The sequence below is a fragment of the Spinacia oleracea genome, chromosome 4 (assembly GCF_020520425.1).
Source record: "Spinacia oleracea cultivar Varoflay chromosome 4, BTI_SOV_V1, whole genome shotgun sequence".
NCBI lineage: Eukaryota > Viridiplantae > Streptophyta > Magnoliopsida > Caryophyllales > Amaranthaceae > Spinacia > Spinacia oleracea.
The window spans coordinates 185302071-185319155 of NC_079490.1; the positions used below are offsets into that span (position 1 = coordinate 185302071).

General features: G+C 33.3%; 2 protein-coding genes across 2 annotated transcripts; one reads left to right on the forward strand and one right to left on the reverse strand.

Moving 5' to 3' along the window:
- Positions 1-3153: 3153 nt before the first annotated feature.
- On the reverse strand, positions 3154-4680 carry LOC110804446 (agamous-like MADS-box protein AGL19). The gene is made up of 2 exons (XM_022010041.2): positions 4089-4680; positions 3154-3491 (listed from the first exon to the last, which is right to left on the reverse strand). Exons 1-2 carry the CDS (start codon positions 4678-4680, stop codon positions 3154-3156), a joined length of 930 nt encoding a protein of 309 aa, XP_021865733.1.
- A 9319-nt stretch (positions 4681-13999) lies between these two features.
- On the forward strand, positions 14000-16796 carry LOC110804653 (uncharacterized). The gene is made up of 2 exons (XM_056843263.1): positions 14000-14851; positions 15831-16796. Exons 1-2 carry the CDS (start codon positions 14187-14189, stop codon positions 16588-16590), a joined length of 1425 nt encoding a protein of 474 aa, XP_056699241.1. The 5' UTR covers positions 14000-14186; the 3' UTR covers positions 16591-16796.
- Positions 16797-17085: the final 289 nt, after the last annotated feature.

Sequence of the window (17085 nt, forward strand, 5' to 3'; positions counted from 1 at the left end):
ATTAGGGTAATGAATTTTCCAAGTCACGCATTATTTTTATTTATTTTGTTTGAATGATTTTTCCATGTCACGCTATATTCATCGTTAACAATAGTATTACACTGCCTATGTCAAAAAAAAAAAAAAAAAAAAACAATAGTATTACACTAGTCGCTCGTTATTATAGGAAATTATTGTTCCTCAAAATAATAAGTAAAATATACGTACATAGTGTGTTGTTGGCATATATTGTTTAACGATGCACTGGTTTGGATCGGAGAGATCGGACCAAGAGTGTAATCAGAAAATATGAAACACTACAAAAAAATTGTACCATTACAACATAAATCCCGTTGTTAAACGCCAATAATCGTTGCTTAATGACGGGATTTTTTGTCGGGAATCCGTCATAAAGGGGGCCGTCATTAATGAAAAATCTCGTCGTTAACTCGTCGTAAAAGACATTTACGACGGTTATTCCCGTCTTTGTTTGGTTGTTAGCCCCGTCGCAAAAGACTTTTGCGACGGAATTTTTGACCCGTCGAATTAGGTTGTCGTTAAAATACAAATTCTTGTAATGAAAGGGTACGTACATTTTAGATGCCTTAATTGTAACAATTTAGCATTCAAAGGAGCTTTATTATCAACAACAAATTAAGGCATGCTACTTTAATTAAGCCTCGTACGATTTTTTTCATAGAATTATATAATAAATTAAGACTAAAGGTTTGTGTACGATATATTTCAGGTTAATTAGAATCTCTATTGCATTTGTAATTTGCATTGTCTTTTCGGGTAGTATCGCTCATTTGGTAGGAAATGAAAATGAATTTATGCGATATAATTGATTAACTAGCATTTCCTTAAATATTGATTTGACAGAATAAATCATGACGTGTCATATATAAATTTTATTTAATAAATTAATCAGTCAAAAATCCATTTAAGGAAGGTTTAATTATTATTTTCACAAGAAGGAAGGTTTAATTAAACTATTGCAAGTAAGTTGCAAGGTGTTTTTTTTTCTCCTTCTAGAGATATATTTTGATTTACTTCTATTTTTGTTTTGGGAAAAATTGCACCCAAGTCAATTTATGTAATTGCTTGCCTTCTTGCATAGCAATTTCACTCAAGAGGTTAAGATTGGGATCATGGGGTTGAGCCTCATCTGATACCGAGTCCGGATCCTCTAGAGTTTTAATAAAACTCTACAAGGTAGAGTTTTAATAAAACTCTACAAGGTAGAGTTTTACCTAAACCATACATTTTAAAATCAATGGTTCATATTGATGAGAAAAAATAGAGGAACTTTTGGAAAGATAATATATGAACCATTCATTTTTCATCCAATGGTTGATATGCTCAAACTCTACCTTATAGAGTTATTTTAAAACTCTAGAGGATCCAAAACCTCCGATACCATAATTCACTTTAGTATATGTGATTGTGTCCGGCAAAACTAGTGGTAGTTTTAGCTTTTTAACTTAATGGCTTGTTTAACTCTTCCCCCTTTTTTGTTAATTGTTTTACTTAATTTTAATGTTTTTCTATGCACAATTTTAACCACTAATATAGCTATTTAATTATCTACTCCGTATAAGTAAAACTTACACAAACCTAAAATTTATATTGACAAAAATAAATATTATCACTGTCAAAAATAATTAAAATTTATATACTTCGTAGTTTCTTTTGGGGTATAATAATAGAAAATTGTATTCAAATGGCACTACAAGAAATTATATCATTAACGATAGGAAATTCCGTCGCTAAAGGCCAATAATAGTTGATTAACGACGGGATTTTCTGTCGTGACCCCGTCATAAAAGAGGTTCATCGTTAATGGAAAATCCCGTCGTTAATCCGTCTTAAAAGACATTTGCGGAAGTTGTTCTCGTCTTTGTTTGGTTGTTAGCCCCGTCGCAAAAGGTTTTTCCGACGGTATTTTTGACCCGTCGGTATTAGGTTGTCATTAAAGATACAAATTCTTGTAGTGTGGGAGAGATACAATGTACTTCGTATAACTCTTATAAGTAGAAATGCATTTATCTTGAAAAGTTATAACTTCCTTAGTACTATGTGTGTCACGGCCCGAGTGTTTGGGCACCGGATCATGCGGAGCGCTCTTGCTTATGGGGTGGCAAGGGCGCGAGCCTTGTGCGGAAAGTGCATCGCAAGACTTAAGATTGGAAACTCTTGCCTAGCTATTGGCGACAAAACCAAAGGTCGGGGGTTGAATCGGGGCACTTGTGTGCGCAAAACAAGCGAGACCAACGACAAAATGTATCTGTTTTTGGAAGACTTTGTTTAGCCTTGAAAAGTTTAAGTAAGAGCTCCAACAAAATATCTATAAAGGTTAACAACACACAAGTAATTAAGCAAAAACAACTTATGATGAGAGATATTATTAGTTCATATCCCTCATAGAGGTATATTTTGAATTAGCTTTAAACCAATGAACGTTGGATTGACATAAACATTAGAAATGTGTTAAAAAACGATAGAGAAGCAAAAAAAAAAATGAAGGTTGGATTCCAACTCTGTGTGTAAAAAATATGAAATGATACAAAAATGATGAATGATTTGATTAAGTTTGATGAATTCGCAATTAGTTTTGCTAGTTATAAATATGTTAGCATGAATGTATATAAGATCCATCATATTATCAATCGTGGTGCAATAAAAACCAATTGCATCATTTTCGAGAACAGATGAACAACCAAACACATCTATTCTAATATTTTAAAACACAATGTTTGCAAGAAATGATGCCACGTGTCATTTCTTTTATATTATTTTATTTTTTGTTAAATCATCATTTATATTCATTCTTTTCAATTCTCCTCCTTAATTAATTAGATATTCATTTTATTTTAAAAATACTTTTATTTATTTCACATTCTAAATTTAATTTCATTATACTCCAAATGCTTCACATTTATTATTTCAAAATTTGCGTATCAGTGATGTATCCAAAATTTTAAATTAAGAAACTCGTGCATCGCACGGGGTAAAAACTAGTACATATTGCAACAATTAAGTAATTAACATAATCTCTATTACATGCTCTTACTTTATTCCTTATAATAAACTATTTCTTGTTTCTCCTAAGACATATAACTAATAAGAATTGAAATTCATAAAAACAAAAAAACATAAAAAAACATAAAAAAATTAGTCCTGAAATCCAAAGTAAGGACCAAAACCGTTGCTTCCAACATTGGGATAGTTGATGAATTCATTTTGGGTTCCAAAGTAAGGACCAAAATTGTTGCTTCCATCAAAAGGTGCATCACGATTGTTGATGAATTCATTTTGAGTTCCAAAATAAGATGCACTAGGGTAGTTGATGAATTCATTTTGTATACCAAAATAAGGACCAAAATCGTTGTTTCTACCATGAGATGCATTAGGATGGTTGTTGATTTCATTCTGGATTCCAAAGTAAGAACCAAAACAGTTACTTCCAGCATAAGATGCATTAGAGCAACTCCAGTGGTTCAAAAAAGGACCTGCTCAAAAAAATAAAAATATGTGAGTAGGTAAGCCGACCGTTGGTACATCAATGACATAAGCATCTATTAAAATCTTGTAGTTATTTTGAGCAAATAACTTAAGATCTTGCTGCATATTGAATAATTTATTTTAGATCAAATAAATAAATTAAAGTTGCGACCACATTTAGTTGTCGCAATCTTACGTATCAGGGTTTAATTGATACATAGAGGCGTCACGTAAGCTGTGAGTCATTAAAATATTTTTACTATCAATGCAATATTTTACTATGAAAATATGTAAATAAGGTAGTTGATATGAAGAAGGAAACAAATTAGAATATTAAAAACTTCCTACATTTTTTTTATAACATGTAATTGGTTATATAAGTTAAATATTTTAGTTTTCAATTTAAATTATGACACATAAGCATGTCAATTCATCATTGTGACCACCTGTTTAAAGGTCGCATATATGTTGCGACCTTTATCATTTTTGTAAATTAAATATTACAGGAAGCTGCAAGATATCATAGCCAACCAATGTAGAACTTTATAGCTTAAATCAGTTGTAACTAGAAATTTGATGGAATTGAACAAACTTAATCACTCTACCTTGTATCTCACAATTGGAGTTGCTCTTAACACAGTTGATGAATTCATTCCCACTGCCAACCTGTTCAACTCCGAGTTGATTGTTCTCAACGATAATCCTTTGGTGGATTTCCCACATAATCCTCGCCTGCAACTCTTTCACAACCCCTCGCATTTCCATTGTTTGGGAGTGATTCAAGCGATCTAACACAAGAGTTTTTTTACTCTCTTCCAATATGATCATTTCCTTAGATTTTTCCTTCTTAGACAACTCAACTAGATCTTGTACATTGTTAAGTGTATCATAAAGATCATTTGCCTTAGATTTTTGAAGCATTGTTACTCTTTTTTCACCAATTGAAACTTTAAGATTATTAGCAAAACGATCAATTATAGAATACACATTAGGATGACCAAAAGTGTAAACTTTTTTACCTGGTGAAAACAAGATAATGGTTAATTCAGCCTCACATAGGATAGTCATCTCATTAGCCTTCTTAAACAGACTATTTCGACGCTTTGTAAAGGAACTACTTAGGCTAACTTTGTCTTCAATTTTCTTCATTTCAGCATTTCCACGTGGACCTCGACGCTTATGAATTTGTTTCGCCATGATAATTAATATGTGAAAGTAAGAAAGAAAGAAATTATAAAGTTAGATAAAAATATAAATTTTCACGGCCTTTATATAGAATACATGAAAGAGATTATAGGTGTATATATATAATATTAATATAAAGTGTTTAATAGACCAAACTTTATAATTTAATAAAATTATTTTAAGAACGGGGTAGGAAATAATCTTCCCCATGATCTTCTACCATTTATGAGAAAAGAATTCCTTGATAATAATTGTAATAATGTTATTTATACTAATTTTGGTGTTCAACAAAATCATAATTTCTTTTTTTTTTCCTAATAACGAAGATTATTTCACACAAAAACATTTCGAGGTTTGATTGTTTTCCTGTTTTACAAAGACTTTTCACACTCATATGTTTAATTATACTACCTTCATTTTCTCTTATTTATCTATTACATTATACTAAAATAGACATAAAAAATGACACGTGTCATTTTTTAGTGCAAAATTTTACAGCTAATCAAAATATTTTTCCTAAAAAAAATCTGTGTTATGTTTTTTTAATTTTCTATCCCTTTTTTATTAACTATTTGTGTATAGACAAAATAATTTTTTATAAACTATATATTTGCACTACAAGAATTTGTACTTTAATGATAACCTAATAACGACGGGTCAAAAATCCTTTCGCAAAAGCCTTTTGCGACGGAGATAACAATCAAACAAAGACGGGAACAACCGTCACAAATGTCTTTTACGACGAGTTAACGACGGGATTTTCCATTAATGACGGCCCTATTTTATGACGGGTTCGCGACATGAAATGTCGTCGTTAATCATTGGCCTTTAGCGATGGGATTTTCCGTCGTTAATGGAACAATTTCATGTAGTGTTGGCTGAAATATTATTATTTTTAATTTTTAGTTTTTAAAATAAGTGTATTCCGTGCAAGAATAGCGTAGTAAATACCTTGTAACAAGTTTCAAATTCATGATTCAACACGTGACTTTGAAAATTATAAGCCACGAAAGTAATAGTCACTTACAATTTGAGAAAAAATAATTTCTCAAAATTTAATCACCATTTGAGCTAGAAAGAGGAAAATGCCTTTCAACATTTTATCAAAACTAATAAAATATACAAGTAATATACCGTTATATTTAAGGTTCGTTCTATTCACATGATTTTTACTTACTTTCTATCTTATCTTACCTGAACTTGTATGAACTTACAAGAGCTTATATGAATTTATTAAAACTTATTTTAGTTATAAATTGTAATTGTCAACCCCTTTTTTCCCTGAATTTATTTTTCATGATTAAGTGAAAACTAGGTGATAGCAAAACATGGCTTTAAAAAAATGTATAGAAGCTCTTTTCATAATAAATAGCATTTGAGCACGTTCAAAGAACGGAAAATTATACAGTGATTGTTAAACCGTCTTTTAAAGTGCTAATTTTATCGATGGCTTGTGATTTTAGTGGGAATATATGATTTATGTAGAGGTGATTTGAAGGTTAAAAAAAAATATAAATTAGATGGTGAATTATTGAATGTTAAAGAGGAAAATGAAGTGGAAGAGGTTGAATGAGAAAGATGTGTTGAAGCTAAAAAGTCCTTCGTATTAACAAACAACAAAAAGAAAAACTGAAAAAAAAAGTAAAAAAGAAAATTATAGATGAAAAATGGGGTTACACGTGTATAGATTGTCCTTGAAACGTAGTTAACCTAATTGATTTTAGATTTTTTTTTTTTTTTTTTTTTGGTGTAGAGAGAACCACAATGGGTAAGGCGACAAATGATGTAGACGAGATTCGATCCCAGGTCTTGGGTACCATCCACTACAAGAATTTGTATCTTTAACGACAACTTAACTACGACGGGTCAAAAATCCCATCGCAAAAGCCTTTGCGACGGGGCTAACAACCAAACAAAGACGGGAACAACCGTCGCAAATGTCTTTTACGACGGGTTAACGACGAGATTTTCCATTAACAACTGCCCCATTTTATGACGGATTCGCGACAGGAAATTCCGTCATTAATCAATGATTATTGCCCTTTAATGACGGAATTTTCCATCGTTAATGATACAATGTTTTGTAGTGACCCCCTCAAGACTTTACCAACTAAAATAGTTGATATCTCCTTAGTTGGCTGTTTTTAGTACTTTAAAATGTTGTTCCATGGTTGTCAATGTTTTTTTCAATCTTTTAATTGAAGGATTCTTAAAAATCAAATCACATATTGTAAACAGAAAACGTCAAGTAAGAAACGAAGAAATATTCCTATCATTTAAACTAGTGGAAGATAAAGCTAAGTGGATTTTAGCTGTCCTGATTTAGACATTGTTCTGGTGGCTATAATCTTGCTTAATTTAACAATTTTCAAAGATTTTATTGATTAATAGTAGTCCTCTCTTTTTTATTTACTAGTTGTTGGATCGGGCGCTAACGCGCGTAGTCCCCCCAAGATATAGAAATTAGTCCGTAAAATTAAATCAGAAAAGGAGAATATGAAACAAAGAAAAGAAATTGGTAAAATATATAATTAACAAGACTTGAACCTAGGTTGTTTGAACAAGCAACATAGACCATCTAAAGGGAAGGAATGAAAAAAAAAAACTCTTAGTAATAGTGAATTTCACCATTTTGTGACTCATAACACTATTCTTAAGCATAGTACTCCAACTGTGACTCTGTGAGTATTTTAAAGGTTTAGGATATTATCTGGTTTACAAATAAATTCAAATGTTATTACACCATTTTGTGACTCAATTGTTATGTATTTTTTAGATTCAAATCTTTATGTAAATGTGGTATGAATTTTTATCAATGAATTAGTTTGATTATAAAAAATAAAAAATAAAAAGTTTGGATGTTTAAATTAATTGAGACTTTTTTTTTAAAAAAAAAGAAAAGAAAGTAAAACGAGGTCAGTAATAAAATAGTCAACCAACTCAACTGATATCTAAAAAAAAAAAAAAATCCTAACGACTAAAGATATTGTGGATCAAACAAAATTTAATTGAACAAAACTATGATTATTGTGGATAAGATCTGAAATTGATAGTTTACGATGAAATGTGACATTGATGAATCTCTCCAGAGGGATATTGAAGGTCGGATCCTTACACGCGCTTTCCTCAACTCATAAAGGATATTGTCTATTAATTCGGGTCAAATTGATATGTACGAGATTTTAGCTCAATAAGACGGTTCTTTTTATACAACCAAAAAAAACTTTGTAGAATATTCCAACTTTTCCAAACTAAAAATTTGGGCAGCCAAAAATACAGGTAATTTCAATGAATTTTTAAGAAGACATTTGTCAAGGGTCAACTTGTCAACTGTATGCTATCCTGGAAAAGAAAACTTGTCAAACTTTATTTTAATAATGTCTTAAAATTTTCATATTGGCAAGTTATAAGCTTTATATTTCATGGAAAATGTCAAAATGTAAAATAAAAATTGAGAAAAAAACTCCGTACTTCGTATGTTTCTCCGTATCTTCATTCAATGCTTAGGAAAGTCTTAATCATAGTCTTGACAAAACTTCGATCTGGCTTTGTCAAATTTTTTTTTTTTTCGATTATGAATATAATTTCCTCATATTTTCTCCTTTTTGAAAAAAAAAAATACATTAATCACGGTTCTTTTTGGGATTTTTTTTACACGCTTTTAATTTATGTTTTAGACAATTGAGCCATTGTTTTACTCTCATACACACTACTTTACGTATGTCAATTTCACTATCTTTTAAATTGTAAATATGTAATATTCCGCATAAGAATATTGTTATTATGTAAAAGATAAGGGAGTAGATTAAAAAATAATGGATGAATTATATATATATATATATATATATATATATATATATATATATATATATAATATATATATATATATATATATATATATATATATATATATATATATATATATATATATGGAAGACTTTTCAATGGCTACCAAAAAATTGTAGCTATTATAATTGTTTTAATCTAAACCTTTGAAATTATAGGATTAATCTGGGCTGTTTATTTGTTTGACCATTAAAATAAAAATGAAAAAGAATCCAGTTATTCACAATTTCAAAGTCCTCGTGTAAATGGCAATAAGGCTCTAGATTACTAACAGCATGATGATTTAATGGAATAAAATTCTCTTACTACCAATTTCCAAGTGCAGAACTACCCGGAACTTCGTTGTTAAGGCTTTTATGCTAAAGGTCTCTGATTTTTTAATCAATAATTTTATCTTAATTCAAGTTATCATCCATTTATGAAAATAAAAAATAAGTAAACTCCATTGATTGACACCATACGAGAATGGTATAAATATTACTTTAACAAATTTACAACTGATTTGAAGGCTTCCATGAATGTTGTTGTGAGAATTACGGAAATGAAAGGTACTGTATATCCGTATATGGGAAGGGAAAGGGAAATACCTAGTTTATGGAGCAGTTACTTTATTTTTCTTTATCAGAAAATAATTTTATTTTAATTATTAGTCAACCAAATAAGTGTTGTAGATTTATTATTGAAAATGTATGGTCATGATTAATAATTTACAGTGGCTACCAATTTTTTGTAGCCATTGTAAAATCATCCTATATATATATATATAGTACTACGTATATGATAACACAAAGAATGAACAAACCTAATGCGTTATGCGTGCAAAGTAGCACGATGAATAGTTCGAGAAGAGGGTGTCACTTATATTTAATACTGGAATATATTGGTGATAAGTGTATTTATTTTTTGAATAACTTATATCATACGAAGTACTATTATACTTATTTTTCGAGAAGCTAGTATGTCTCACAATAAGATTCTTGAGATGTTGTACATATTTTCTTCGATACATAAAAGATGTTGCTGGCCATGGTATGTAATTGTAAATCAACTGTACCAAATGCGACAAAGCTATAAAATTAAAGCTAAAATCTAGAATGATTATGTCATATTAATAAGTTAATGGTAAAAGACAGTCTACGATCGATATATATTCCAATTAGTTAGAGCAAGATTAGCGGTAGTCCGAGCAATAGTCTAAGCAATAATCTTATTGAGTATTAACTTAAAACCTCCCATTTAAGTGGAAGAGTATGACAAAAGTCTGAGCAAGAGTCTTGGAATTTCAAGACTTTACTTAAGACGTTTAAACAGTACATTCAATCTTAATATTATTATTTGTTTTTTTATTTTATTATTTTCATAAGTTTGAGGAGTTTTGAATGAGTACGAGGGGTGAAGTGGAAAAATTAAGTAAGTCTGAAAGGGTCTCAACAAGAATCTAAATAATTGAAAATAAATAAAAATTAATAAAAAGATGACGTGGAAGTCTTAGCTTATACTAGCGCTAATCTTGCTCTTAGTCCAAGTAAGTTAGTTAAACAACAACTAAATAGTGAAACTCAAAATTTAATTTGCCTTAATGAATATCAAGATCTCTTTATTTAACGGTGGAGGCCAACTAGTTTAGTTGGTAAAGTTTTGAGTGGGTGGTACCCAAGAATTGAGATCAAATCTCATCTATATCATTTGTCGCCTTGCCATTTGTGACTCTCTCTAAAAAAACAAATTAAAAAAATAAAAAAACTCCTTTAACAATAGGTAATTAGTACCCACAAAAAAAAAGATCATAATATAACTTACCAATGAGTTTTTAGCTAATGGTTAAGCTTGGGGTTTTATGTGCACAATCCCTCTATGCGAAACCTAGAACTAACAGAGCATATTCTTGGTCACAAAATCATCTGGATTATGCTCTTTCTTGTGCTCTCGCTTCAGGTTCACTTAGGTAGGACACTAGCTCTTTTTTTAGGCTTTTAGTGCATATCATTAGTATGTAAGTTGTTTCTTTCCTCGCGTCAAGCATCAAAAATCACCGCTCGCGTCAAGTTAGAAGCGGTGGAATACGAGTTGTGTTTTTAGGATGCATAATAGTAATGGTTTTAATTTGATTGTAACAGTTGTGTATTTTGATAGAGTATAAAACTAATCTTGGGGCTTCAACCATCAGCTTAAGCTTTTGGTTGAGTTGGTTATTTGACATGGTATCAGAGCCAACGTGACGCAAATGTCACGGGTTCAAATCTCGTCCACCCCTCCTTTCAAAGTGGAATATTTCGCGCTAGGTATGAGGAGCCCTATGCTGCATCCACACTTCAAGCCCAAAGGGCTTTCATGTGAGGGGGCGTGATAGAGTATATAAAACTAATTTTGGGGCTTCAACCATCAACTTAAGCTTTTGGTTGAGTTGGTTCTTTGACATATTTTGTTTGAATTTGTGGTGTGCATATTTATTTTATCATTGTAGATATCACATGACTGATTATTAATGATATTACTAATTTTGGGGCTTCAACCATCAACTTAAGCTTTTGGTTGAGTTGGTTCTTTGACATATTTTGTTTGAATTTGTGGTGCATGTGCATATTTATTTTATCATTGTAGATATCACATGACTGATTATTAATGATATTATTTTTTTCCCAAAAAAAAACAAAAGGTTGCTTCTTTTCTCTACTTGTAATTAATATAAAGTTCATGTGACTCATTTGCACTTGAAAAATAACGTACTCCCTCCGTCTCGGAATACTTGACCTGTTTTTCTTATCGGGCCGTCCCTTAATACTTGACCTGTTTCTAAAAATAGAAATATTCTAACAATATTATATTATTTCTCACTCCACCCCTATTAACCCACCTACCCCCTACTCCATACTAAAAATAATTAAAAATTCAACCCCTACTCTCCCCCAACCCCACCTCTTAATCCACCCCCCACTAATTACATTAAAATAATACCCCACTATCAACTACTACCTATTAAATTAAATAAGTCAATTCAAGTCCCTTAAACTCTGTGTCGGTCAAACCGGGTCGAGTATTCCGGGACGGAGGAAGTACTAACTTCTCGATTGTTTTTTGTGTGGCAATAATTCCAATCCTTTATTCCTCTACTTTTGAATTTTGATAGAATCCTGTCCCATAAACTATTTGGCCACAGCTGTACGAGTATACGATGAGTTCTTTAAATTAAAAAAGATAATGGAAAAAGGAAAATAGTCGATCACATTATAAATTTATTTATTGATCGATTTATTTGTTTTAATGGGAATGGGATGATCCACCAGTTGTATTTCGACAAATTCCTGGTTGTACTACCAACTTTTGTACCTGGGTTTAGCCCTACGTACTATCGACAAATTCCCCCCAAAATAGAATGAGATTGGTTTTGTTAAATATTCCTCACTTTTAAGTCTTTCCCTAAATAGAAAATTTATTACTTAAATACATGGTAGGAGATTAGGAGGTAAAAAAACCAATGAGAAAAACAGATCGAATAAATCGCAAAAAGGAAGGCATTTTTGGAGAAAGTAGACGAGAAAATATTGGCGTCGGTCACTTAGAGGTAGAGACGAAGTCAGAAATGCATCTTAACGGGGTCGAATGTTTTTGAAATTGTATTAATTATTTTGTAAATATATTCAATTATCTATTTAAAAGAAATTGTTATCAAGAATCGAACTCTAGAATTCCATGTTAAATACTCATATTCTAACCGCAGCAGCTACGTATTAACTTAATTTTATTTGTAGATTATTACTAGAATTATGTACATATAGAAACCTTCTGATTATGACAAGGTCAGGGCCCCATTTTATCCCTAACGTAGCTTCGTCCCTGCATAGAGGATGTGCACTGGTCATGAGTCATGACTCTCCAACTAGCTCTCCACTCTGTCCCTACCACCATCTCTCTACCATCAATGAGGTCGATCTTAACGTAGTGGTTAAGATTAAGGCCTTGTATACGATATGTCTTAGGTTCGAATCTCCTTCCAAGACATCCTCAAGAGCTCTCCAACACACAACATTGGTAAGTGTCTCTCCATACTCCATAGTCCATATGTACACATACACCTAATTGTGGCATTTTCCTGTCATTCTCAATTATTTTGAACTTGTAAATTAAAAACAGTATCCCGAATTAAACATATCGTTCTAGACATGTAACGATGGTATCCTTTTTTCATAATTCATGTAACAATTTGTTATCGGGTTTCAGACCTTAATTAACATTTACGAGTCGGTTCTGGCTCGGGTTGAATTAATATAATCGGATCGGATCGGGTTACAGCTCGTGGGTTATTAACGATCCGGGTTGTTTACTGTCGGACTAACCTAGCGGATTCAAGTGTTCGAGCTGAGAATTTGACAGCCCTAAGTCCAACCATTCTTATCCAATTCACCTTCCCAAATTTGACATTTCTCTATTATTCACAATTATTTATAAAAGACCATAAACGCAACTTTAGAATTAGAAACATATCATTCTACACATAAAACGATAGCATCCTCGCTCTTTTCATAAATCACAGGCTAAAAAAGAAATAAATCAATGTAAATATATTTATTTGGAGTCACACACGTCACATCAAACCAATATTTCCAATAATCGATCCGAGTTGAGTGTACACTGACAATTTAGTAAATCATCATATTTTCCGGTAAATTTGATTTATATCCTATTCAATCGACATAAAATACATAACAATATCCAATCCGATATTTTTATTCACCACCCCTTTATAAAATTTATAAAATCTTAAAGGTCCAATATGATTAATTTTTGGATGTATTTTAGTCGGTATTACTATAGGTTGACAACGTACAATATATAAAATAAAATTAAAAAATAACTAGAAAATAATTAGTTCCGAGATGACAGAGGTGTTCAATTGATTGGAAATTAATTTGGTATTTTGCTGGCATCCCTTATTGTTTAGCGTACGTGCGCACTGGCCACCACTCCCACCCTCTCCATCCACAGCTCATCTTCCCCCCCAAACCCACGCTTCTCTCTCTATTTTTCTTTTTCTTTTTTCTTAGAAAATTAAATTTTAATAATTCAACATTTGTCCGGTAATTCATTGATAGTCCTACTTACGAAGTACGGAGTATGTGATATCTTTAGATGATTTAACTTTTGGTACCTATTATCTTTAAATGGAACTCGTTAAATTACAACCTGCAAAATCAGATCAATCAGGTCACTGCCATGTAGGACAAGTCAATCAGGTCACTATGTAGGACAATTGACCTGATTTTACAGGTCGTAATTTAATGAAATCTGTTTAAAGATAATAAGTATCAAAGCCTGATTTTATATGTCGTAATTTAACGAGGTCCGTTTAAAGATAATATTTACCAAATACTGGATCATCTAGTAATATCGCATATGTGAAACTGTTAATCGACTACAGATAATATTTTCCTTTTTCTTTTTTATTCTCACCTCTATTATTATTCTCTCTCTCTAATCCACTCTCCACTTAATTCCAGCCTGTTTTTTCTCCCCCCTCATAATCCTTTCCGTTCCCTTCTTCTTCATCTTCTTCCCACTACATAAAAACCACCCCCTCCCTCTTCCCAATTTCTCTCTCCTCACACCAATGCAAACTTAATAAAAACCAAAATTGAAAAAAAAGTAGAAAAAATTACAGTAGTCATAGTACTACAATGGATCCTTGTCAGTTCCTGAGAATAGTGGTCGGAAATTTGGCGATCAAATTCTCGAGTTCGAGCTCGATTCAATCAGAATCATCGTCTTGTTATTGTAGGATAAACCTAAAGGGTTTCCCCGAGCAAGTCGCCACCGTCCCAATGATCCCTCAAGATGGCACGCATCCCGAGGTTCAAGTACAGACCGTATCAGCCTGCTTTAATCTGACCAAGTCAGATTTGGAAACCCTCGCCGGAAAATCGAGAACTACTACGACGGCGACGGCGACTTCGAGGAAGAGCGGCGGTAATGGTAGTAGCAGGCTAACTCTGAAGGTGAACGTGTACTCTACAAAGTCACCAAACGGGTGCGGGTTAGGGTCGTCCGGGAAGTTTTTAGGGAGTGTTATTGTACCTTTGGAGTTGAGTCAGCAAGTACTTGAAGGTAAAACGAGTACAATGATGCAAAACGGGTGGGTTTTAATTGGGGAGAAGAAGAAGAAGGGTTTGAATCCACAACTTTATTTAAGTGTGAAAGCTCAACCCGACCCGAGATATGTTTTCGAGTTTGATGGTGAACCCGGGTGTAGTCCTCAAGTATTTCAAGTTCAAGGGAATATTAGACAGCCTGTTTTTACTTGCAAGTTCAGTTTCAGACATGGTGATCATAATTTGAGATCAAGGTCAGTTATATTTCTCTTCTTTTTAAATCTTTTTCTGCTCTAATTTAATTGTGTTACTTTTTTTTTGCATGATTTGGGATTTATATGTTTTTAGCTAGTCAATTGGATTATAATTCGCTTTTATATCAATGTAAATTTAACAAAGCAGACTAATGTATATCAAAATTAACTTAGATTAATGAGATTTCTTCTTCCTGTCAAAAATTAACCTAAATTAAGTTAGTTAAGGTAGAGGGTAATTAAGAACTGATCAACTATGGCCCGGCCCTGCCCTGCCTGACCCGATTTTTAAAAAATTTACGGCTTTGGACAACGTAAAACAACAATTTTAGTTATAAATTTGGACCGGCCCGAAAAGACCGATATTTTGTCCCGAAATAGTGGGTTTTGGGCACAAAAAATCGACCCAAATTTGGCCCGATCCGATATAATGGACAGTTTTTTATACCTTCAGTCCGGCCCGAACCCGACCCGACCCACCTTTTGATCAGGTCTAGGATAATTATTGAATTGGTGGAATTGAAAACCGGAATCGAGGTTGTTTGGTCGAGGGTGTAATACAAGAATAAAGGGATCCTACTACATGTACACCTAGTGTACAATCTTTTCTATTGGTTGAAATGACATATTTATTATCTTTTATTTTTATTTTTAGTGGATTTGATGATGTGTCAGGTGTACGTGACAATCTTATACACTAGGTATGTAGCCTTTTCCAGAACAAAGGCCGAGTCGTATGGCATGTTTTAGGATGAAATTTCACAGAAAATACGCATATCGTAATCAATAACAGCTAATAATATTATTGGACCACATCTCTTAATTAAATTGTCGATTTTGTTTTGATTTGATAAAATTTGGCATAAACGAAAAGAAAAGATATGATAAAGTTTTGAGTATTTCGAAATTTGTATTGGTCAGTAAAATTCAAAAGTCCGTTAAATTCTGTGTACTGATTATGAATTTTGGTGTAAAACAGCTCAGCAATATCAGAGCCCAGCACATCAAGAAGCTGGCTAAGCACACTCAAAGCTGACAAGGATCATAACCACCACAACCAAGTAAATGAGCGTAAAGGGTGGTCCATTACAGTCCATGATCTATCCGGGTCACCCGTTGCCGCCGCTTCGATGGTTACCCCGTTCGTCCCCTCGCACGGGTCGGACAAGGTTAGCCGGTCTAACCCGGGCGCGTGGCTCGTCATGCGCCCGGGGGACCAAACGTGGAAGCCCTGGGGCCGGCTCGAGGCCTGGCGGGAACGCACCGGTCTCGGGTCGGAAGGGCTCGGACACAGGTTCGAGCTCCTCCCCGACGCAATGGGACCCGCCGGGATCACATTGGCCCAATCCTCAATCCCGGCCCGGCCCGGGGGAAAGTTCAACATCGACGTAACGACCGGACCCTCCCCCGCGAGCAGCCCGAACAGCAGTATCGACTTCGGATCATGGGCGGGGTCCGGGTCAGCATCGTCTTCCGGGTCAGAACCAGGGCCAGTGTCGGGCTGGTGTCCCGGGTTGATGTACAAGGGGTTTGTGATGTCCTCAACGGTGGGAGGGGAAGGAAAAGGGAACAAGCCAGTGGTGGAAGTGGGGGAAAAGCACGTGTTATGCTTGGAGGATGCAGCCGCATTTGTTGCATTAGCTGCGGCTATGAATCTGAGTATGGACGCATGTAGGCCCTTCTCACAGAAGCTGAGGAAAGAGCTGAGGCAGCAGCAGAGTGGGGAGTTTGTCGTTTGATTTGATAAGCTTTGTCGTTTTTGATACTGATGAGCTGTTTGCGGTGGATTGAGTAGCTTTTTTGGTTTTTTTTTGTAGGTAACGGCTTTTTATCTTTCTTTGGAATGTACAGTCGAATCATTACACATTTTTTTTAACATCTTATTATGAGTGCAAAAAATTGCCAAAAAAAAAAAAGAGAAAAAAACAGGAACATATTTTGTCAATCTTGAAGTTATTGTCACATTGTGGAGTTATGGACTAGTATTTCAATTTGTAAGTGCCAAAAAAATTGGTGTAATAATCACTAAAAACATGAATACTTGAACAAATGGAAGTCTTCAATCCAAGTGGAATACTCCATTCAATTCACCAAAATTTTAAACACAGATCTTGACCTCGTGATTAAGATTGAAAAATAATATATCTTAGATTCGATTCTCCTCACCCTTAATTTGTAACTTATATTACCCTTGTACCTCATTCCGTCAATCGCACCAAAAATAAAATAAAATT